Below are 24,237 nucleotides of genomic sequence, written 5' to 3' on the forward strand. Positions count from 1 at the left end.
AGTGCTACCCAAAGGAAAGGTTAAGTCCACTGGAGGTTTGAAAGTTGCGAGAAAAAAAAATTTAATTTTTGGAAAATTATAATTTTTACTCAATAACTTTTTTGTTTTTGTGAAGAAGTGGAAAGAAACAGGAAAAATAAAATTGCTTGTTTTGTGATTTTTGTGTTGCTATTGTTTTGGTGGATGGACCTTTTCCTCTTTTGACTAAAGAAGACTTGTGACTTGTGTTAATACTATATTTCCTTTATAGTGCATCCCAGTGGGACACTTGTCCACAGCGATGACCCTTAAAGGAAGATACTCCTTTACTTGGTTAACAAATATTAATATTTTTCAGCCATCTGTCAAGGAGGCAGGTATGGGGTAGTGCTTATGTGTTTGGTCTCTGGAATCAGACTGCTTGGGTTTGAATCCCAATCCAATAGCTTACTAGCTGTGTGATCTTGGGCAAGTTACTAAACTTCTCTGTACTTCAAGTTCCTCTTCTGCAAAACGGGGACATTAACAACTCATTGTATTGTTGTGAGTGTCAGAACAGTGTCAAACATATTGTAAGCAATTGATAAATGTGAACTCTTCCTAATACTAATCACTGGAGATAAGAGCACAATAGGTGCAGTCCTTGCAGTTGTGGACCTTCCATTCTTGAGTGAGGAAGTAGGTTAAAAAATTACAAATAGCAATAATTACTCTAAAAGAAACGTAAGGACCTAAATGGGAAGGAAATCTAAAAAAGAGTGGATATATGTATACATATGACTGATTCACTTTGCTGTACAGCAAGAAAGTAACACAACATTGTAAAGCAACTATACTCCAATAAAAATTAAAAGAAAAAAGAAATGCAAGGCGCTGAGGTAAAATATTAGGGATTGGGAGAAGAATCCTACTCTAGATAACATGGTCAAGGAAGGCCTCTCTGAAGAGTGGATATTTAAGGTGAGACTTAAAGCATGAGAAAAATAAAGTAATTTAAAGAAGAGAGGGAAGAATGTTTCTGACAGTGGGAACGTCATGTGCAAAGTTCCCGAGAAGAGGGATTTTCTGTATATTCAAAGTTTGGGAAGAAGATCATTATGGCTGGAATGGAGTAAATGAGAAAGAGTGGTATGAGACAAGGTTTGTGAGATAGGTGGGACTTGTAGGCCAGGGTAAGGAGTCTGGATTTTATTTTAAGTTCTGTGGGAAACCACAAAAGCAGGAGAGGGACATGATACCTCTTTTTTTTTTAAAAAAAAAAAGACTGATCATATTGTATTGTACTTGCATTAGAGAAGAGCCAGATTGGAAAGGGGGAGAGCAGCTTGGAAGCTTCTGACTGTGGTCCAATCGAGAGACTATGGTTGTAGTGGAGATGGAGGGAAGTGGATGGATATAAAATATATTTTTGACGTAGAATCAACAGCACTCGCTGAAGGATTGGATTTGGTAGGGTAAGGTAGTGGAAAAGAGTTTGAATCAAGGATGATACCCAGGTTTCTGGCTTGATTAACAGGCTTGATGTGGTACCAGTTTCTGAAATGGCGGACATTGGAGGAAGGATCAGGTTTGGTGAAGGTTGTGAATACGTTAAGTTTGAGGTGTCTATTAGACATCCAAGTGGAGATGTGGAGTAGCCAGTTGGATTTATGAGTCTGGAGTTCAGGGCTAGCTTTTAGATGCTACTTAAAGTCATGGATCTGGATGTGATAACCTAGGGATATTAAAAAGAGAAGAGGGCCTGGGATCATGTGACTATTTTCCATTTAATGTAGAAGCTATGAGATACTAAAAGGAGAATGGACTAATAATAAGTGTAAAGATGCAGTTTAGTGGTAGAGTATCTGTTGTATATGCAGGAATTCCTAGATTTTATTCCTGGCATCTCCATTCTCTCTTTCCCTCCTCAGAAGACAGGGCAGGGTTATACACTCTTCAAGTCTTTTGTCAGTTACTCATATATATATATTTTTAGCTCCTGGAACAAAGCAGGTGCTCAATAATTATTTGTTGAATGAATGAATTAATGTAGGAATGGAATGAATTAATTAATGTAGGAATGAAATGAATGAGCATATCGGTTGTATTACCTGCTTTGCCACAATGTAGCATTGTGACATTAGGCAGTTAGCAAGCTAGAGTTTTGTTGTTTGTAAAACGGCAATAATAAAAGTACCTACCTTTTTGGACAGTGTTGAAAACAATTTAAAAAAATATAGCAATTAGCACAGAGCTAGCACTCAATTAATGTTAGCTACTATTAGCTCTCTGCACTTTGGGGGCTATCCATAAAATAAGGGCAATAATTTCTGCTCTGCTTCCCCCACAAAGGCACGTTTTGGCCGCACTGCGCCGGCTTGCGGGTCTTATTTCCCTGACCAGGGATTGAACCTGGGCCACGGCAGTGAAAGCGGCGAGTCCTAACCACTGGACCGCCAGGGAATTCCCAAAAGCTTATTAATATTAATGTTTTAATTGCTCTGAACTTCACTACATAATGCAGCGGCTCTCGCCATCCTCCAGCAGGATTATTTAAATGAAAACGAGTCTTTAAAGAGACGCAGCACTCCCGCTTGTCAGCGCAGCCCAGTCCAATCAGGGGTACAGGAAACCACGCCCCGTTGTGAAGTCAATTAGCTGCAGAGTTCAGTTTAAAAATACCCAGCCCCGCCCCTCCTTGCTAGGCGAGCTCAAGTCTCAACTGCACGCTGATTTGCCCTTGCTGGCCAATCACCGCTGCTCTGCTTCCTGGGCTGTAATTTTCAAAATTCGCTACTGGGCTGATTGGAGAGAGCACGGGGAAAGTTGAGACGAACGCCAGTTGCTGGGACGCGGAGCTCCGGTCATTTCCCGGGCCTCTCCTGGGCTAGGACTGCGCCCGTGGTCTTTCCTCTTCTGCCCTCAATCTCGATATGAGGTAGGCGCCTTTGAACTTGTACTGCCCTCTTGAATGTTCGGTTGTGTCGCACGCGGGTGGGTCCTTGAGCCTCACTCCAGTCACTTGTAACTCACTGTCTTCTTTTGCCGGGATGCATGGGATCCCTGACACGAAACCTTTGCTTTTTCCTGTCAGTCAGCAGTCTGCGGAGAGAGCCCTGTACGAGGTTGGGCAGGGAGTGTGTATTAGTGGGTGAGATGGCAAAGCAAAGAAAACCAACAAACCTAAAAAACCAAACAAAAACAACAAAAAACCAAAACTGGGTCCCAGCTTTTAAATGGAGCTACCAGTACACATGCCTGAATGCGAGTACATTTACATAACGTCTTTTCACAAGCGAAACTGTGCAGGATCAATTTCATCCACAAGACGTATTTAAGCTAGAGAATGCTACTTGAGGGATGCCTTTTGAACTACAGGTTGAAGGATATGAAGGAAGATGGAAACATGTGTCCTTCCTCCCTTGTTGTCTCCACTGGCTCTCTTCTATCACCACCTCCAACCCCTCCAACTCTGGCTTTCCACTGCTCTCTGCTATGGTCCTCTTGGAATCTTAGAATGTCAGAAGTTGAAGGGATCCTAGAACAGTGCTTCTTAAACTTTAAAGTGCATACAGATCACCTGGGGTTATTAACTTGCACTTCCTGATTTGGTGAGGCCTACCTCGGGGACTGAGATTTTAAATTGCTGACAAGCTCCCAGGTGATGCTAATATTGCTGGTCCATTGACCATGGTTTAAATGTCGAAGAGACTCTGGTCCCACTATCTCATTTTATTAGGTGGGGGAAGGAGGCCTGGAGAGGGAAAAGGGACCTGTCCAGTGTCACTCAGCCAGCTAGGGCAGGATTAGAACTAGACCCTAGGCATCCTTCTCAGCTCAGTGCTGCTTTCATTGACACCATGCTGCTTTCTCTCCCCAGTGTCTTGCTGTCTGTAACCTGCCTTTATATATAAAAAGAAGTTGCTACTGTTTCCTGAGATTGTCTTGATCTACAGTTTTGGACTCTGAGCAATTAGGCTTCTAAAAAGGCCAACTTGCCCCTGTGTGGGTTTCAGCACCAGCCCTGGGATGCCCAATGGAGTCTTCAACACTCATCAGTGTGTATGTAGGGGAGATGGAAAGTCTGGAAAGCAGAAAGGATTTTAATTTTTTTGTCCAAATAAGGCTAAGGGTTCTGTAGGTGGTACAAGTTGAGAGTGTTCTACAGAGTGTCCTTTTATGAAAGCATGTTTTTGGTGATGTCAATCCCCTCCCCCCACCTAGTGGCAGGGAAATTAGTTACTTAAGTCAGTGTCTGTGTCCCCCAAAGCAAGTGATTGTTGTTCAGGATAATGAAGGTGATACATAACCATCATCTGAAAAACCTTATTTTCTCTGAGGTTTAGTCAGCCTGTGATGTCATCAGCTGAAAGTTTTCTGGCCTGTTGACTCCAGTTTGATGTTTTCTTTCCGTTTGAAAGATAAAGATTTCAGAACATGAGTCTTTGGTCATCCATAGAAAATTGTATGAGGTGTGAATAATAATAGTGGAGTGAGTGGTTTTCATACAGTGCAGTTAAGGGTGGGTTCACTCAATTTAGCTTTATTGCTGCTTGGCTGAGTTTTGAGGGATGAGATGGAAAATAGGTTTGGATTTGGAGGAAGAGAAGGAGAATAAGATGCACCATTTATTCTGAGTACCAGGTTAAGCTTTGCACGTACAAATTTACATTTGAGCCACACAATACCTCTGCAAGTAAGAGGTGGTATAGCTCTTTTGCGAATGAGGAAACTGAGGCTCTAAGATGCTAAGTTGGCTGATTTAGGAGCCCAATTGCTTCTTAAAAAAAAGTCTATTCATTCTAACTCCTCATTACTCCTCATACTACCACACTATGGCCTTTCACTTTGGACTGTAGGCTATTTTGGAATCTTTTTTGCATATGATCAGAGAGACTTCATGGTATTTTAGAAAAGAGCCCTGGAAAGAGCTGAATGTTCTATGCTGCTTAATAATTTGTCCTGTGTAGTAAGTCACTTAACTCATCTGGGACTATAAAATGGAAAGAATTGTACTTGCCCTGCTTACCCTCACAGTTTTGTTGGGAGGATTAACTGACATAGTAAATGTGAAGGCACATACTTGTACTAACTTTTCCTTGCCAACAAAATGTTTAATATTCTCCATCCAAAGCAAAGCCCAAGTTAGCCTTTCTTCTTTCTTAAACCTTCCCCTCAAACTGCAGTCTTCTCTGCAGTCTTACCAGCGTGGCCCCAGCCTAGCTTGCAGCCTCTTTCTAACTCCTCCCCAACACATTCTTTATACTCCACACTCCAGGATGTTACCAAACTTGCTGTGCTCTGCATGTTCAACCCTCTGCCTAGGCTCAGGCTTTCTTTGCCTGGAAAGCTCCCCTGTCTACTTGGGAACCTTTTTGTCGTTTAAGTCCAGATGGAATCTCCCACAAGATTACTGTCTTGCCATTGTGTTTCTAAAGTACTTTTTATCTACCGGTTTTAAATCATTTGTCATATTTTTATGTTACTGTTAGAGCTGTGCCTGTGAATACTTCTAGGGTAAGATACATGATTTATTTGTGTTTGTATCTCCATTGCCTGAAGTATCTGGTGCATTGCCTTTAGGGTCTCTCTTATGGAAGCCTGTTCTTTGTCAAATGCAGTTGAGCTTGGACACTGAATATCGGTGGAGTTGGAAGGGCAGTTGTATTTGAGTGGGAAGGGTCTCTTGGATATCCAAGAACTGATTCCTCCTAATTATGTATTTGCTTGTAAGATACATAAGTATATCATAACTATTGGGAACTCACAAACTAAAAGAAATTTAAGGAATGTAGAATGGGATCCCACACTGAGATAGGATGAAGGTAGGACTCTCCCAAGGTCTGTAATGACTGTTAAATTTTTATGTCAAGTGATTTTCAACAAGTTAGTTCCTTCTGCTGTTATCTTTTTATTTTATTTTTTTCTTACTGGGTGTCTGGAACTGGATTACAGTTTCTTGATTGAATGCAGCCTTTGAATACCCTCTGGCCTATTGTGCATGTGTGTGTGTGTGTGTGTGTGTGTGTGTGTGTGTGTGCGTGTGCGTGCAGTGTATTCTTTTGCCTTCTCTGTAGCATCATTATAATTGCTGTGGCCAGGACCCCATGCCTTTTAAAGAACATTAACCCTACCAGCGAGCCTCCATACTATATGATCTGTCATGTTCTTGATTATTTTCAATGCAAAACTGTTAATTTGTCCCCAGTGTTCCTAGGCTAAACTAGGGGCTAGGCCACAGTCCCAGTGCCCACAGGGGGTGGCAGGCACTGTACTGAGCTTTTTACATAGAGTATCTCATTTAATTTGAACAGTGCCCTGCAGAGGTACGTATACTTATCTCCATTTTACAGATGAGATAACTGAAGCCTAGGGAGTTTAAGTCACTTGCCCATGGTTAAGTGTGGTAGAACCAAGATTTGAGCCCAGATCTGCTTAAATCAAAGTATGTTTTCTCCTAGGGATGCTACAGAGAGACTGGGTTTTCTCAAGGATCTCCAGAGAATTCTGATATTTCTGGTGAATGGTGTTTTAAAGAGTCCTTTTCTGATTGCAGCCCTGCCTTGGATAGATGCTGCTGAATCCATAAGAAATGCCACTGCCACTACCACCCCAACGCTCCAGACGTGAGACTAAGAAATCTCAGTCCAGCAAAATTGTGCCCAGCGATCATGGCCCATCTGAAAAGGTTAGAGCAAGCTGTCCCTCCCAACAGTGTTTCATATAAGCTCTTCCTGTGTTGGTTCAGTCCCTATGCTCATCCCTACATCTTTTGAAATATGTGTGGTTTAATCTGAGAAAGTGGGAAAGGGTGGCAGACCTTGTAGTTGGAGAAGACCATCAAATTAGGACTTAGGGGGAAAGTGTCAACTCTTCTTTCCCGTAAATACATGGCTAAGATGAAGGCCGTCCTCCATAACCTTCAAAAGCAAACAATACTCAGTTCTCATTAGTGATCACATCTATACTCTTACTCTCTCTGAGATGCTCAAAGCACCTTGCCAGGTGGCTGCTTGGTACATCCTGGGGAGAGTATGAAGACTAGGTCAACAAATGTATTATAATGCTTTTTACAGCTATTAAATTTGAAGAATGGGCCCATTTTGAGTTTTTTTTTTTTTTTTTTTTTTTTGCAGTACACGTGCCTCTCACTGCTGTGGCACGCATGCCTCTCACTTCTGTGGCCTCTCCCGTTGCGGAGCACAGGCTCCGGACGCGCAGGCCCAGCGGCCATGGCTCACAGGCCCAGCCGCTCCGCAGCATGTGGGATCCTCCCGGACCAGGGCACGAACCCGTGTCCCCTGCATCGGCAGGCGGACTCTCAACCACTGCGCCACCGGGGAAGCCCAAGCCTGCTGTTTTGACCTTGTGGATAGTTTGTCATTCCGACCCTGTGATGTTCTATGTTCCTCATCATTCGTATTTTAATCAGAATTTTACTAACCTGATGAATTGTCATTTAGAGAGTATTTCCTGGGGCTTCCCTGCTGGCGCAGTGGTTGAGAGTCCGCCTGCTGATGCAGGGGACACGGATTCGTGCCCCGGTTCGGGAAGATCCCACATGCCGCGCAGTGGCTGGGCCTGTGAGCCATGGCTGCTGAGCCTGCGCGTCTGGAGCCTGTGCTCCACAGCGGGAGAGGCCACAACAAATGAGAGGCCCGCGTACCGCCAAAAAAAAAAAAAAAAAAAAAGAGTATTTCCTGGAGCAAACATCATTAGGCCAATTTATTTTCCTTGATTGGTTTTCTCTCAGCACAGATAAACACTTTCTAATCATTTTCATTTTTGTCTCACTGAAATGATTTTCTTGGAGGGGCCAAATGTGTTTTTCCTATGTAAATTTGGCAAGAAAGATTTGATACATTGATCAGATTTTTGTCCATATCAAATTTTCCAATTAGAGTCCTGCCACTGTAAGTTTTCTTCTGTGGCAGTTATTTTTCTAAATCCAGCTCTTTCAGGGCACATCTTGCAAATATAAATTTTATTGAGTTCAGTTTCACCCATTGATTTTATTTGGGGCTGGTTATTTCTACCAGTAATACTAAGTAGGAATTGGATAACAGACCAACAGTTAATTTCTTAGCCAATTTGAGAGAAAATAGTAATTTATTTTTTGCTAATTATTTCCACTAGGATTATTTATCATGAACTAGATAAGAGACTAATAGTTTACTTATTTCTTAGCTTAATCAATTAAAAAACAGAAGTAATTCTCAGCTCTTTCAGGATTGCTCCACTGTGCTAGATTGTTCTATTGTAATATGAATTCAGTTCTCTAAATTTGTAATCACTTACTGTGTCATGTGCTAACTGTCCATGATGTAAATAGAGAACAGGGAAAATAAATGGTCTGACCTCAATGTTCTGCTTCATATTATAACAACTCTCTGACATAGGTAGGGCAGGGTTCTCAATTCATAAAGGAAATCTGATACTTAGGAGACTTTCACCAAATAAAAACTGTTAGGGAACAGAAAAGCCCTACAGCGTGATTTACCTTAACCTCTAACCCCACAGAGATAGTCTTGCTCATTTGGGAGTGGGGTAAGGCATGTGTAGATAAACACTACCTAGAAAGGAAGCTCCCTTTGATCCAAAATACTCACCCTTCCTCCTTTCCCCCATCTCTCCCTTGTATACACTAAAAGAGATTAATATGAATTACCAAACTCCTTTCTTAAAATACAAAATTTCCCCTATGAGGTTTAAAAACATATTGGACTATATACTTTTTTTTTTACATCTTTATTGGAGTATAATTGCCTTACAATGGTGTGTTAGTTTCTGCTTTATAACAAAGTGAATCAGTTATACATATACATATGTTCCCATATCTCTTCCCTCTTGCGTCTCCCTCCCTCCCACCCTCCCTATCCCACCCGTCTAGGTGGTCACAAAGCACTGAGCTGATCTCCCTGTGCTATGCGGCTGCTTCCCACTAGCTATCTATTTTACGTTTGGTAGTGTATATATGTCCATGCCACTCTCTCACTTTGTCACAGCTTACCCTTCCTCCTCCCCATATCCTCAAGTCCATTCTCTAGTAGGTCTGTGTTTTTATTCCTGTCTTACCCCTGGGTTCTTCATGACATTTTGTTCCCTTAAATTCCATATATATGTGTTAGCATACGGTATTTGTCTTTCTCTTTCTGACTTACTTTACTTTGTATGACAGACTCTAGGTCCATCCACCTCATTACAAACAGCTCAATTTCGTTTCTTTTTATGGCTGAGTAATATTCCATTGGATATATGTGCCACATCTTCTTTATCCATTCATCTGATGATGGACACCTAGGTTGTTTCCATCTCTTGGCTATTGTAAATAGAGTTGCAATGAACGTTGTGGTACACGACTCTTTTTGAATTATGGTTTTCTCAGGGTATATGCCCAGTAGTGGGATTGTTGGGTCATATGGTAGTTCTCTTTTTAGTTTTTTAAGGAACCTCCATACTGTTCTCCATAGTGGCTGTACCAATTCACATTCCCACCAGCAGTGCAAGAGTGTTCCCTATTCTCCACACCCTCTCCAGCATATATTGTTTCTAGATTTTTTGATGATGGCCATTCTGACTGGTGTGAGATAATACCTCATTGTAGTTTTGATTTGCATTTCTCTAATGATTAATGATGTTGAGCATTCTTTCATGTGTTTGTTGGCAGTCTGTATAACTTCTTTGGAGAAATGTCTATTTAGGTCTTCTGCCCATTTTTGGATTGGGTTGTTTGTTGTTGAGCTGAATGAGCTGCTTCTAAACTTTGGAGATTAATCCTTTGTTAGTTGCTTCATTTGCAAATATTTTCTCCCATTCTGAGGGTTGTCTTTTGGTCTTGTTTATGGTTTCCTTTGCTGTGCAAAAGCTTTGAAGTTTCATTAGGTCCCATTTGTTTATTTTTTTTTTTAATTTCTATTTCTCTGGGAGGTGGGTCAAAAAGGATCTTGCTGTGATTTATGTCATAGTGTTCTGCCTATGTTTTCCTTTAAGAGTTTGAGAGTTACTGGCCTTACACTTAGGTCTTTAATCCATTTTGAGCTTATTTTTGTGTATGGTGTTAGGGAGTGATCTAATCTCATACTTTTACATGTACCTGTCCAGTTTTCCCAGCACCACTTATTGAAAAGGCTGTTCTTTCTCCACTGTACATTCCTGCCTCCTTTATCAAAGATAAGGTGACCATATGTGCGTGGGTTTAGCTCTGGGCTTCCTATCCTGTGCCATCGCTCTATATTTCTGTTTTTGTGCCAGTACCATACTGTCTTGATTACTGTAGCTTTGTAGTATAGTCTGAAGTCAGGGAGCCTGATTCCTCCAGCTCTGTTTTTCGTTCTCAAGATTGCTTTGGCTATTCGGGGTCTTTTGTGTTTCCATACAAGTTGTGAAATTTTTTGTTCTAGTTCTGTGAAAAATGCCAGTGGTAGTTTGATAGGGATTGCACTGAATCAGTAGATTGCCTTGGGTAGTAGAGGCATTTTCACAATGTTGATTCTTCCAATCCAAGAACATGGTATATCTCTCCATCTACTTGTAACATCTTTAGTTTCTTTCATCAGTGTCTTATACTTTTCTGCATACAGGTCTTTTGTCTCCTTAGGTAGGTTTATTCCTAGATATTTTATTCTTTTTGTTGCAGTGGTAAATGCGTGTGTTTTCTTGATTTCACTTTCAGAGTTTTCATCATTAGTGTATAGGAATGCCAGAGATTTCTGTGCATTAATCTTGTATCCTGCTACTTTACCAAATTCAGTGATTAGCTCTAGTACTTTTCTGGTAGCATCTTTAGGATTCTCAGGTGACATGCATAGTATCATGTCACCTGCAAACAGTGACAGCTTTACTTCTTCTTTTCTGATTTGGATTCCTTTTATTTCCTTCTCTTCTCTGATTGCTGTGGCTAAAACTTCCAAAACTATGTTGAATAAGAGTGGTGAGAGTGGGCAACCTTTTCTTGTTCCTGATCTTAGTGGAAATGCTTTCAGTTTTTCACCAATGAGGACGGTGTTGGCTGTAGGTTAGTCATATATGGCCTTTATTATGTTGAAGAAAGTTCCCTCTATGCCTACTTACTGGAGGATTTTTATCATAAATGGGTGTTGAATTTTGTCGAAAGCTTTCTCTGCCTCTATTGAGATCATATGGTTTTTCTCCTTCAATTTGTTAATATGGTGTATCACGTTTATTGATTTGCATGTATTGAAGAATCCTTGCATTCCTGGAATAAACCCCACTTGATCATGGTGTATGATCCTTTTAATGTGTTGTTGGATTCTGTTTGCTAGTATTTTGTTGAGGATTTTTGCATCTATGTTCATCAGTGATATTGGCCTGTAGTTTTCTTTCTTTGTGACATCCTTGTCTGGTTTTGGTGTCAGGGTAATGGTGGCCTCGTAGAATGAGTTTGGGAGTGTTCCTGCCTCCGCTATATTTTGGAAGAGTTTGAGAAGGATAGGTGTTAGCTCTTCTCTAAATATTTGATAGAATTCTCCTGTGAAGCCATCTGGTCCTGGGCTTTTGTTTGTTGGAAGATTTTTAATCACAGTTTCAATTTCAGTGCTTGTGATTGGTCTGTTCATATTTTCTGTTTCTTCCTGATTCAGTCTTGGCAGGTTGTGCATTTCTAAGAATTTGTCCATTTCTTCCAGGTTGTCCATTTTATTGCCATAAAGTTGCTTGTAGTAATTGCTCATGATCTTTTGTATTTCTGCAATGTCAGTTGTTACTTCTCCTTTTTCATTTCTAATTCTATTGATTTGAGTCTTCTTCCTTTTCTTCTTGATGAGTCTGACTACTGGTTTATCAATTTTGTATATCTTGTCAAAGAAGCACCTTTCAGTTTTATTGATCTTTGCTATCATTTCCTTCATTTCTTTTTCATTTATTTCTGGTCTGATCTTTATGATTTCTTTCCTTCTGCTAACTTTGGGGTTTTTTTGTTCTTCTTTCTCTAATTGCTTTAGGTGCAAGGATAGGTTGTTTATTCGAGATGTTTCCTGTTTCTTAAGGTAGGAATTTATTGTTATAAACTTCCCTCTTAGAACTGCTTTTGCTGCATCCCATAGGTTTTGGGTTGTCGTGTCTCCATTGTCATTTGTTTCTAGGTATTTTTTTATTTCCTCTTTGATTTCTTCAGTGATCACTTCGTTATTAAGTAGTGTATTGTTTAGCCTCCATTTGTTTGTATTTCTTACAGATCTTTTCCTGTAATTGATATCTAGTCTCATAGCATTGTGGTCGGAAAAGATACTTGATACAATTTCAATTTTCTTAAATTTACCAAGGCTTGATTTGTGACCCAAGATATGATCTATCCTGGAGAATGTTCCATGAGCACTTGAGAAAAATGTGTATTCTGTTGTTTTTGGATGGAATGTCCTATAAATATCAATTAAGTCTATCTTGTTCAATGTATCATTTAAAGCTTGTGTTTCCTTATTTATTTTCATTTTGGTTGATATGTCCATTGGTGAAAGTGGGGTGTTGAAGTCCCCTACTATGACTGTGTTACTTTCGATTTCCCTTTTATGGCTGTTAGTATTTGCCGTATGTATTGAGGTGCTCCTATGTTGGGTGCATAAATATTTACAATTGTTATATCTTCTTCTTGGATTGATCCCTTGATCATTATGTAGTGTCCTTCTCTGTCTCTTGTAATAGTCTTTATTTTAAAGTCTCTTTTGTCTGATATGAGAATTGCTACTCCAGCTTTCTTTTTGTTTCCATTTGCATGGAATATCTTTTTCCATCCTCTCACTTTCAGTCTGCATGTGTCTCTAGTCCTGAAGTGGGTCTCTTGTAGACAGCATATATATGGTTCTTGTTTTTGTATCCATTCAGCCAGTCTGTGTCTTTTGGTGGGAGCATTTAATCCATTTAATTTAAGGTAATTATCGATATGTATGTTCCTATTCCCATTTTCTTAATTGTTTTGGGTTTGTTATTGTAGGGCTTTTCCTTCTCTTGTGTTCCTTGCCTAGAGAAGTTCCTTTAGCATTCATTGTAAAGCTGGTTTGGTGGTGCTGAACTCTCTCAGCTTTTGCTTGTCTGTAAAGGTTTTAATATCTCCATCAAATCTGAATGAGATCCTTGATGTTTAGAGTAATCTTGGTTGTTGGTTTTTCTCCTTCATCACTTTAAGTATGTCCTCCCAGTCCCTTCTGGCTTGCAGAGTTTCTGCTGAAAGATCAGCTGTTAACCTTATGGGGATTCCCTTGTGTGTTATTTGTTATTTTTCCTAGCTGCTTTTAATATGCTTTCTTTGTATTTAATTTTTGACAGTTTGATTAATATGTGTCTTGGCATATTTCACCTCGGATTTATCCTGTATGGGACTCTCTGTGCTTCCTGGACTTGATTAACTATTTCCTTTCCCATATTAGGGAAGTTTTCAACTATAATCTCTTCAAATATTTTCTCAGTCCCTTTCTTTTTCTCTTCTTCTTCTGGAACCCCTATAATTCGAATGTTGGTGCGTTTAATGTTGTCCAGAAGTCTCCGAGACTGTCCTCGATTCTTTTCATTCTCTTTTCTTTATTCTGCTGTGCAGTAGTTATTTCCACTATTTTATCTTCCAGGTCACTTATCTGTTCTTCTGCCTCAGTTATTCTGCTATTGATCCCATCTAGAGTATTGTTAATTTCATTTATTGTGTTGTTCATTGTTGCTTGTTTCATCTTTAGTTCTTCTAGGTCCTTGTTAAATGTTTCTTGCATTTTCTCTATTCTATTTCCAAGATTTTGGATCATCTTTACTATCATTATTCTGAATTCTTTTTCAGGTAGACTGCCAATTTCCTCTTCATTTGTTAGGTCTGGTGGGTTTTTTCCTTGCTCCTTAATGTGCTGTGTGTTTTTCTGTCTTCTCATTTTGCTTATCTTGCTGTGTTTGGGGTCTCCTTTCGGCAGGCTGCAGGTTCATAGTTCCCATTGTTTTTGGTGTGTGTCCCCAGTGGCTAAAGTTGGTTCAGTGGGTTGTGTAGGCTTCCTGGTGGAGGGGACTAGTGCCTATGTTCTTGTGGATGAGGCTGGATCTTGTCTTTCTGGTGGGCAGGTCCATGTCTGTTGGTGTGTTTTGGGGTGTCTGTGGACTTACTATGATTTTAGGCAACCTCTCTGCTAATGGGTGGAGTTGTGTTACTGTCTTGCTAGTTGTTTGGCATAGGATGTCCAGCACTGTAGCTTGATGGTCGTTGAGTGAAGTTGGGTGCTTGTGTTGAGATGGAGATCTCTGGGAGATTTTCGCCATTTGATATTATGTGGAGCTGGGAGGTCTCTTGTGAACCAGTGTCCTGACGTTGGCTCTCCCACCTCAGAGGCACAGCACTGACTCCTGGATGCAGCACCAAGAGCCTTTCATCCACATGGCTCAGAATAAAAGGGAGAAAAAGTAGAAAGAAAGAAAGAGAGAGAGGGAGGAAGGAAGAAAGAAAAGAAAGATGAAAGAGGATAAAATAAAATAAAGTAAGATAAAATAAAATAAAGTTATTAAAATAAAAAATAATTATTAAGAATAATTTTTTTAAAAGAAAAACAAAACAAACAATAAAACGGACGGATAGAACCCTAGGACAAATGGTGAAAGCAAAGCTATACAGACAAAATCTCACACAGAAGCATACACATACCCACTCAGAAAAAGAGGAAAAGGGGAAAAAATAATAAATCTTGCTCTCAAAGTCCACCTCCTCAGTTTGGGATGATTCGTTGTCTATTCGTGTATTCCACAGATGCAGGGTACATCAAGTTGATTGTGGAGCATTAATCCGCTGCTTCTGAGGCTGCTGGGAGAGATTTCCCTTTCTCTTCTTTGTTACCACAGCTTCCGGGGCTCAGCTTTGGATTTGGCCCTGCCTCTGCGTGTAGGTCCCGCAGGGCATCTGTTCTTCGCTCAGACAGGACGGGGTTAAAGGAGCAGCTGCTTTGGGGACTCTGTCTCACTCAGGCCGGGGGGAGGGAGGGGTGCAGATGTGGGGTGAACCTATGGCAGCAGAAGCCAGCGGGACGTTGCACCAGACTGAGGCGCGCCATGCGTTCTCCCTCGGAAATTGTCCCTGGATCCCGGGACCCTGGCAGTGGCGGGCTGCACAGTCTCCCCCAAAGGGAGGTGTGGATAGTGACCTGTGCTCACACACAGGGTTCTTGGTGGCGGCAGCAGCAGCCTTAGCGTCTCATGCCCGTCTTTGGGGTCCGCACTGTTAGCTGCGGCTTGCACCCGTCTCTGGAGCTCCTTTAAGCAGCACTCTTAATCCCCTCTCCTCTCGCACCAGGAAACAAAGAGGGAACAAAAAGTCTCTTGCCTCTTCGGCAGGTCCAGACTTTTCCCCGGACTCCCTCCCGGCTAGCCGTAGTGCACTAACCCCCGGCAGGCTGTGTTCACGCCGCCAACCCCAGTCCTCTCCCTGGGATCCGACCGAAGCCCGAGCCTCAGCTCTCAGCCCCCGCCCACCCCGGCGGGTGAGCAGATCAGCCTCTCGGGCTGGTGAGTTGCAGTCGGCACCGATCCTCTGTGTGGGAATCTCTCCGCTTTGCCCTCTGCAGCCCTGTTACTGTGCTCTCCTCCACGGCCCCGAAGCTTCCCCCTCCGCCACCCGCAGCCTCCGCCCTCGAAGGGGCTTCTTAGTGTGTGGAAACCTTTCCTCCTTCACAGCTCCCTCCCACTGGTGCAGGTCCCGTCCCTATCCTTTTGTCTCTGTTTATTCTTTATTCTTTTGCCCTACCCAGCTACGTGGAGATTTTCTTGCCTTTTTGTAAGTCTGAGGTCTTCTGCCAGCGTTCAGTAGGTGTTCTGTAGGAGTTGTTCCACGTGTAGATATATTTCTGTTGTATCTGTGGGGAGTTAGGTGATCTCTGCGTCTTACTCTTCCCCCATCTTCCCGATTCCAAAAAACTGTCTCTTCAATCTTGGAGGCAGCAATTTGCCCTGTGTCCACCACCTTCTCTTACAGATCCAGTAAGAGTTGTTGATTTTCTAGTTGTTATTAGGGTGGAGTGACAGCTTCCAAGTTTCATACATGTGGAGCTGCTAGTGTTGGATGGTCTCCTGCAGAGGCGGAGGATGGCTGTGGCTCACCGTGGGGACAAGGACACTGGCAGAATTTCTGAGAAGTACTCCTTGGTGTGAGCCCTCCGAGAGTCTGCCATTAGCCCCACCAAAGAGCCGGGTAGGCTCTAGTGTTGAGGTGCCTCAGGCCAAACAACTAAGAGGGAGGAAACCCAGCCCCACCCATCAGCCTGGACTATATACTTTTAAAATACTATTTCTGCCCATTTATACTTTATATAGATTTTTAAAAAACATGTTTTCTCTTATTTGGTCCTCAAATGCGGTAGGTTATTATTCCAGTTTTACTGATGAGGCAATTGAGTCTCAGAAACTAAGTGACTTGTGCGAGGTCAATAGCTAATAAAGAGCTGATCCTGGATCAGTATCTAGGTATGTGTGTTATTGTCCTTATTGAGAATGTCTTAAATCAACTACTTAACATAAGAGACACTTAAATTTTGTTAAATTATTGAACTAATTTAACTGGGAATGTCCATATTAAAGGAATGACTGGGAGTTGCAGGGTGGTGGGGGTGGTGATGGTTAATCTTGGCTAGTATAGCCATGAATATGAGAGGAGTAAGAGAGAAAATTAGCTTCACCAAGCTAGTTTACTCATTCTGAGAGTTACACTGACAGTTATCTTTTCTCCTCCTAGCCTTGTCCCTATCATCAATGATTACCTCCTTCAGTGACTGTCTAAGCAGTGGGTTCCAAAATTTCCTTTTGTTGTAGTTTATTGGGGTTTATTATAGGCGTCTACAGTTGCTTGGAGATTCAGCCATTCCCCCCCTGAGCCCCAAAGATGACCTGACGTCCCTGAAAAGACTGTTCACAATTGGATATACGCATTTACCTCTTTTACTTTTTTAGAGAGAGGAGAATTACCAAGCAAAGATATCTCCATCTTCACCTCAGGGACCACTCAAAAAGAGGTCAGCTTTTGAAGATCTCACCAACGTGAGTATGCCAGTCCAGTTCTCTGCCATGGTGTTGCATAAGGTTTAGACAGCCTCTTCCTTGAGGGACCTTTCCAGTTTACCAAACTCTGACCCTCTCTAGAATGTTGAGAGCCAATTTTATTTGGAATCAATGACCCAATTTCAGAAACTGCAGTGGCTCTTCTGCTGCCACATACCATCTGGATTAATTGATGGAGCTCTCTGGAAGCAGTATGAGTGATTATCAGGTATGAAATTGTAGAGAAATATGAGAACTTTGGGATCTTGCATTTAGATAAAGTCCAGAGGTGGCTCAGCTGGTTGCATAGGCCTTGGAGGTAAGTACTTTGGTAGATTCATTGTAGTCTAGGGCAGTGTTTATCAGTTCAAGCACTATGGACATTTTGAACAGCAAAGTTTTTCTATTGTATATGACTGACTTCAGCCAGCATTCCTGGTCCCTAGCATTAAGTTCCAGCAGCATCCAAGTCATAGTGACAATCAAAAATGTCGTCTGATGTACAGAACCATTGATGACCACAGTTCCATGATCTGGTTTTCAACTATGGAGATCTAGAAACTCAATTTTGACTAGAATTCCTGAGTTCACTTCCAAGTTACCTCCCTTCTGATGTTATTAAGGCGCCAGCAAAAAAAATTTACTAGTTAGAAAGTTACTAACTGAATATAGAATTGAGTCAGAGGTAATCTTTTGTCTTAGAAAATAATAATAACTGATGTCTCCTGAGTGTTTACCACGTGTCAAGCACTATTCTAAGCATTTTTCCCTGTATCCACTCACTTAATCCTCATAAAATCCTTTGAGGCAGATACTATAATTATCTCCACTTCACAGATAAAGACTTGCCCAATGTTGTTTTTGAAGTCTGTTTCATCTAGGATACAGAGAACCCTAGTGGACCCTATCCTGCCCTCTATAATAGTGTCCTTCTGTGGCTACCAGAATTCTTACATCTGCTAGATAATATTTTACCCCCTTGGGCAGGATTGGATAAGCATTGGCAAAGTTCTCCCCTTTGTATCTCTGCTCTTTAGATGCTATGTGACCACCTTTGTGCTAAAACAGTCTTTTCCCCATGCAGATTACAACATGTATGATTGTGTTACAGCTTCCTGCATAATCAGATTTACTCTAGATTGCTTGAAAGAGCTACCTCCCACACAGACCTGTAAGGTTAGATTCATTTCCTGACTTATTTAACCATGGCTCTAGAAACTTGGTTGAAATAAGGTAGCCACAGAAATCAGAAGCAGATGCAGCTCATCTTAATGTAGCTTCCCTTGGCCTCCAGAGTCCCTGATGGGAGTCCAGTGACACTGTGCAAAGCAAAGTCTAACTGCATATGAAAAACTTTCCTGCCATGTCTCAGTCCTCTTTTTGTTGTGAAGTTTATGTCATCATTCATAAAGAACAAACACAAATAAATTAATAGGAAACACATGCTAGGACCCTCCTGATTCTCCAATTGAATTCAACATCTGTTAGGCCACATACTTGTCCAGGGTTGGGGATGCAAGTCATCCCTGAGCAGTATCTCTGCCTCTAGCTTTTCAGAAGCTCAGAAAGCCCATTTCCCTTTTGTGTTCAAGTCCTGGTCACCTTGAATGATCTTTGGTGCTTTCCAGACAAAGTTCTATCATTACAGTGTACCTAAGCCATTCCAGGGTTGGGCATTTCTGCAGACGTCTGAGCTCATTTCTTTGAGGATTGAGGACTCTTTTCTCTCTGAATTTTGGGGTTTCCCTTTATGATGATTTGCTTCTTCCTGTCAGTATTACTTCGTTTTCATGTCCCCATATCTGTCTTCTCCTCAACATTCACCACAGTGAGGTCCTGGCTTGCCAAAAGAGCTGATCTGTTTTAATTAGTTAGTCTGCTGTGAGTGTTCTTTTTTTCCCTCTCCTTTATCCTTTCAGCATGGGAAGGACTTTTGATTTGTTAGAGCTGGTCCAAAGCCAGTGGATGAGGAGATAAAGTCTATTTCCTAAATTATTTTTTGCCAGTAGGATTGTCATCTCTATTTTCCTATTTTTTGGTGAAAGAATTATGGGGAGATACTGGTAAAGGTCCCCTTGAGCTTAGATCTGAAAATATTAGTGCTTTGAACCTTCACATATGGCAAGTTGAAAGTTTCACCCTGGGGATTAGGGTCTCCACCTCTCTCCTGCCAAGAACGCACATCTTTTCCAAAGCTGGATCTCAGCCTGACACATAAGGAGTTTGTAAAACTTTAGGTGAAATTAAAATGCAAACTGTGTCAAGCTCTTTGAAGAGCAGAAGTGGACAACAACTTGAGGGCCTAAGAAAGAATTCCCTGTTGGATTGTAGTTGCTTATTATGATACGATGATACAAAGGCATAATTTTTTTATACTTCATTTGGAAATAATTTCAAATTTATAAAAAGTTGCAAAAATAAAAAACAGTACAAAGAACACACATATGCTGTTTACCTAGATTCACATATTACTAACATTTTATCCTATCTGCTTATATACATCATGGTCCTTTACCATGAAGTACTTAGGGTATTTCAGTGTATATAGAGAAAGAGTCTCTATATACTATTTCTCCTCAGAGAAATAGTCTTATATAAACACAGTGCAGTCAACAACTTTATACATTTACATTGATATAGTGTTTTTATGTAATCTATTGTCCATATTCCAATTTTTTTCCATTGACTTTGTAAAGTCAATGTTATAAGCACTTTTTCCCCTCCAGTAATGGATCCAGTCTAGGGTCGTTTACGTGTCATGTCTCTAGCTTCTTTTAATCTGGAACACTTCCATAGCCTTTCTTTGTTTTTTATGATATTTTTGAAGAATACAGTCCCACCCAACCCCCCTTTTAAAAATAGAACATTCCTCATTTTGTGTTCGTCTGATGTTTCCATGTGATTAGATTGATGTTATATATGCTTGGCTGGAGTACTGTATAGGTGATGTTCTGTCCTTAGAGTATCACATCTGGAGGCACATGACATCCATCTGTCCCTCATTGGTGAGGTTAATTTTGATCACCCAGTCAAGATGTTGTCTGGTTTCTCCACTATATAATTACTGTTTATTTTTTTTTCCTCTTGCAACTAATAATCTGTGGGACACACCCTTAAGAGCCTCCAAATAGCCACTCTTCATCAAAATGTCCCCTAGATTTAGCATTCATTGATGATTTTTGCCTAACAATCTTTTTGATGATTTTTCCAACTCTAGCACTTGCTCCCCATTTACCAGTCTACAAGCAGAGGCCTCCCTTCTTCCCTGTTTATTTATTATTGGTATAGACTTATGAATTCCTGTTTTTTCAGTGGTTTGTTGTTCAGTATTGTATTTTATTATTTTGGTGCTCAAATTGTCCCAAATTTGGTCACTAGGGCCCCCCTTAATCTGACTACTGTGTCTTTGTGACATACTATCATCATTTTTTTGAACATTTTCTTTCCAGCATAACAGGATGTTCCAGGATGTTCTTGTACCTATTTTATTGGCATGGAGTCAACCATTTCTGTGAAGAATTCCTGTTCCTTTTAATGGGGAATGGTATTAGAGACCAAGATCTCAGTGCTAGGTGTGCTACTGGGGTGTCTGCTTTTTCTGCCCTTTCTGCAGACAGAGTTAGGAAATGTCTGCATGTATATATACATATAGATACACACACATCTGTACTTAAACATATATATATATACACATATATCTATATATACAAATACACACACTCCTGTATACTCAGATGTATATACACATATACCTATTTAAGAAATCATGAGTCCACACAACTCCCATTCCAAAACGTACAGGGTTCTTTCTTGTATTCCTCAATCCGTGTTTATATGTTCCTTCTCTACAATGAGAACCATGGTTCACAAGATCATCAACACATTTACTCAATACTATAATACATCTAAAAGAGTTTCAGAATTACTTCTTCCACACCACCATAATAAACACACCTACTAAAAAGAGTTCCAGATTTATTTGCAATATTCTCCACCATCCCACAAACACATCCTGACTGAGGATGTATATGGTGAGGGTGTATAGTCTGTGTTTACTTGGATTAGTTGTTTATTATCTTGTATTTCCTTCTGTTTTCTTTCTTTTGTCCTTCAGTGTGGTTATGGTATTTATTTGGAATATAATTAGATTCCATTTGTTTCATTTTAAAGGCATAACCTTTAAGATTATTTTTACTGACATTATTCACAGTCCCATGATCTCTTCTACTGTTTAATAGAATTAGTCATGATTAGAGTTTCTGGTGGAGCTTTCCAGAGCCCCATGTTAAATAAATATCCCCTCAGTGAGATGGGATAGATGTATCACAGGTAGTGTTGTATTAGAGGTCTATCCTGAAAAGCTAGTTGATCTTGGTATACTCAGGCAGCAAAGCCAGTTATATTACCTTTTCCCCCCTCTGAACATCTTATGGGGTCAAAATGGAATGTGATGTTTACAAAACATCTTTTTGAGAATTTACCAGCCATATGCCTGACATTGGAGATCAGAACTACATCATATGTATCTTGAAATCACTTAGGGCTGCTATTTAGCTAATATGCACCAGGACTACTGTACTGCTAGCTTCCATCATGACTAGTTGGCACCAGTACCATACTGGTTGTAAGATGTTTTGATCAATGTTCCTGGGAACACCCAAACAAGGTGTCCAGGGTGTGGATGTGTGTCAGGACCTTCCTGTGAGAACCACCTATTGGTTAATTTGAGGTTCTCTCTCTCTCTCTCTCTCTCCATTTCCTTGCTTCCTCCTCCAGACCAGCCCCCCCACCTTTATTTTTTTCTTGCAGGCTTCTCAAAGTCAACCTGCCAAGCCCAAGAAAGCAGCCAGTAATGAGTTTGTTAAAGATGTTTCCAAGAAGATAAACAGGAACACACGTGCTCGTGGGTGAGTACGAGGGTAGTCAGATGGCATTGTTTTATATGGTAAAGGAGAGGGTGTGACATCCTTTTGACTGCCTTTTGTCCCCATTGAGAACATTTTTAGTGAGCTACAGTGGTGAGTATTACATTAACTCCGGGTGCTTAGATGGACTAAATTGCTGAAGAATTATAGGCCTCATCTCACCACCACCCCCAATCTTTCTCTTTCTTTCTCTTTGCCCCTCTCCCTCTCTCCCTCACTCCCTCACTCCCTCACTCCCTCACTCCCTCACTCCCTCACTCCCTCACTCCCTCACTCCCTCACTCCCTCTCTCCCTCTCTCCCTCTCTCCCTCTCTCCCTCCCCCTCCCCCTCTTTCCCTCTGTCACCCACCCACATGGTGTGTGCATATTGAAAGAGCTGTTGTCATTGAGGAATTTGCCAAAAGTTCTTGTGCTCATCTTTCTCTATTTTAGTACTTCAGTCCTTGACTGAGCTACTCTGTGGTTGAGAGTGTGGATGCAACTTAACTTTTCAGGGGATTCTCAGCAGCTGGCTGATAGCTTGCCAGTCTGCTTATCCCATTAGAAACCTTAGGGGGAGGCTTGTTCCTTTTTACTGTAGAGAAATTACTATCTCCTTAGGCCAGAAATGTGTGTTGTCCGCTGTTATAGGGAACTGATCACAGGTTCTGCAAGTAGATAGGAGTATTCTCATCTAGGATCGGGAAAAGGATTTACTCCTAGGAAATCTTCTATTAGAAGAAGAGTTAGAAAGTGGAGTGAGACCTTTTTATATCCTCTCCTCATTCCAGTGGGAATTACTTCTTTCTGGAAGAATAGAATAGATCAGCTAGATAACTATAACCCAGCTAAGCATGGGTTCCAAATGGTAAGGGGAGAAGTTTGGGGAACTCCTAAAAATTAACATGCCAGGTCCACAGGACACTTTGCTAATTACCCAGCAGAAAGAAATCATACCAGAAGATTAGCATTTAGCCCACTCAGTTTCTTGCTGAAATGAAATTCCTGGGATTTGCATGTGTATTTTGACCTTAATTCCCTGTGTTATTTTCTTTTGAATTTCTTTCACCATTCTGACTTTAGCAGGGAAATCCTCACAAAATGCCATAAACATTCTTGTCCTCATTCAGAGTTCAGTGAAATGGACCCTAATAATAGTGCTAGAGCTAATAGCTAACATCTATTGAGAGTTCACTGTAATCACACATTATTCTAAGTGGGTTTTTTTTTTGGTAACAGCTTTATTAAGATATAATTCACATACACAATTCACCCTCTTAAAATGTACAATTCAATGGTTTTTAGTATATTCACAGAGTTATGCAGCCATCACCACAGTGAATTTTAGGATGTTTTCATCAACCCCAAAAGGAACTCTACCTTTAGCTACCACCTCTCAGTCCTCCCCATCTGTAGGCAACCACTAGTCTACTTTCTGTCTCTATAGATTTATCCATACTGGACGTTTCCCAGAAATGGAATTGTACAATGTGTCGTCTTTTGTATCTGGCTTCTTTCACTCAGCATGATGTTTGAGGGTTCATCCATGTTGTAGCAGGTATTAGTACTTCATCCTCTTTTATTGCCAAATAATATTCCATTGTATGAATGTACCATATTTTGTCTATCCATTCATCAGTTGATGAACGTTTGAATTGTTTACACCTTTTGGTTATTGTGAATAGTGCTGCTGTGAACACCTGTGTACAAATTTTTGTTTGAACACCTGTTTTTAATTCTTTTGCATATGTAACTAGAAATTGCTGGGTCATATGGTAATTCTATGTTGAACTCATTGGGGAACTGCCAAACTGTATTCCATAGTGGTTGCACTATCTTACATTCCTACCAGCAGTGGATGAGGGTTTTGAATTTTCCACATCCTTGCCATTTTCTGGGTTTTTTGTTTGTTTGTTTTTTAAATGGCCTTTCTAGTGAGTGTGGGATGGTATCTCATTGTGGTTTAGATTTGCAGTTCTCTGATGACTAATGATTTGGGAATCTTTCATGTGCTTATTGGCCACTTGCATATCTTCTTTGGAGGAATGTCTATTCAGATCCTTTGCTGATTTAAAATATTTGGTTATTGATCATTTCATTATTGAGTTGTAAGAATTCTTTATATAGTTTAGATACAAGTCCCTGATCAGATATAAGATTAGCAAGTACTTTTCCTCCATTCTGTAGGTCTTTTCATTTTCTTCTTGGTGTTCCTTGAGGCATAAATGTTTTTAATTGTAATGAAATCCAATTTATTCTTTTGTTGCTTATGCTTTTGGTATCATAATCTAAGAAACCATTGCCAAATCCAAGGTTATGAACATTTACTTTTAAGATTTTTTTCTTTTTAGAGTTTAAAATTTTTAGCTCTTA

General features: G+C 40.7%; 1 protein-coding gene across 1 annotated transcript in view; it reads left to right on the plus strand.

The window, feature by feature from the left end:
• Positions 1-2,777: 2,777 nt before the first annotated feature.
• CCNB3 (cyclin B3) overlaps positions 2,778-24,237 on the plus strand; it is a 54,996-nt gene continuing 33,536 nt past the window's right edge. Inside the window, 4 exon segments of the mRNA XM_033409650.2 lie at positions 2,778-2,896; positions 6,515-6,646; positions 16,873-16,959; positions 21,769-21,866. Of these exon segments, the coding sequence (XP_033265541.2) occupies positions 6,551-6,646; positions 16,873-16,959; positions 21,769-21,866 (281 nt within the window). The 5' untranslated portion in view covers positions 2,778-2,896; positions 6,515-6,550.

The sequence above is a fragment of the Orcinus orca genome, chromosome X, assembly GCF_937001465.1.
Source record: "Orcinus orca chromosome X, mOrcOrc1.1, whole genome shotgun sequence".
NCBI lineage: Eukaryota > Metazoa > Chordata > Mammalia > Artiodactyla > Delphinidae > Orcinus > Orcinus orca.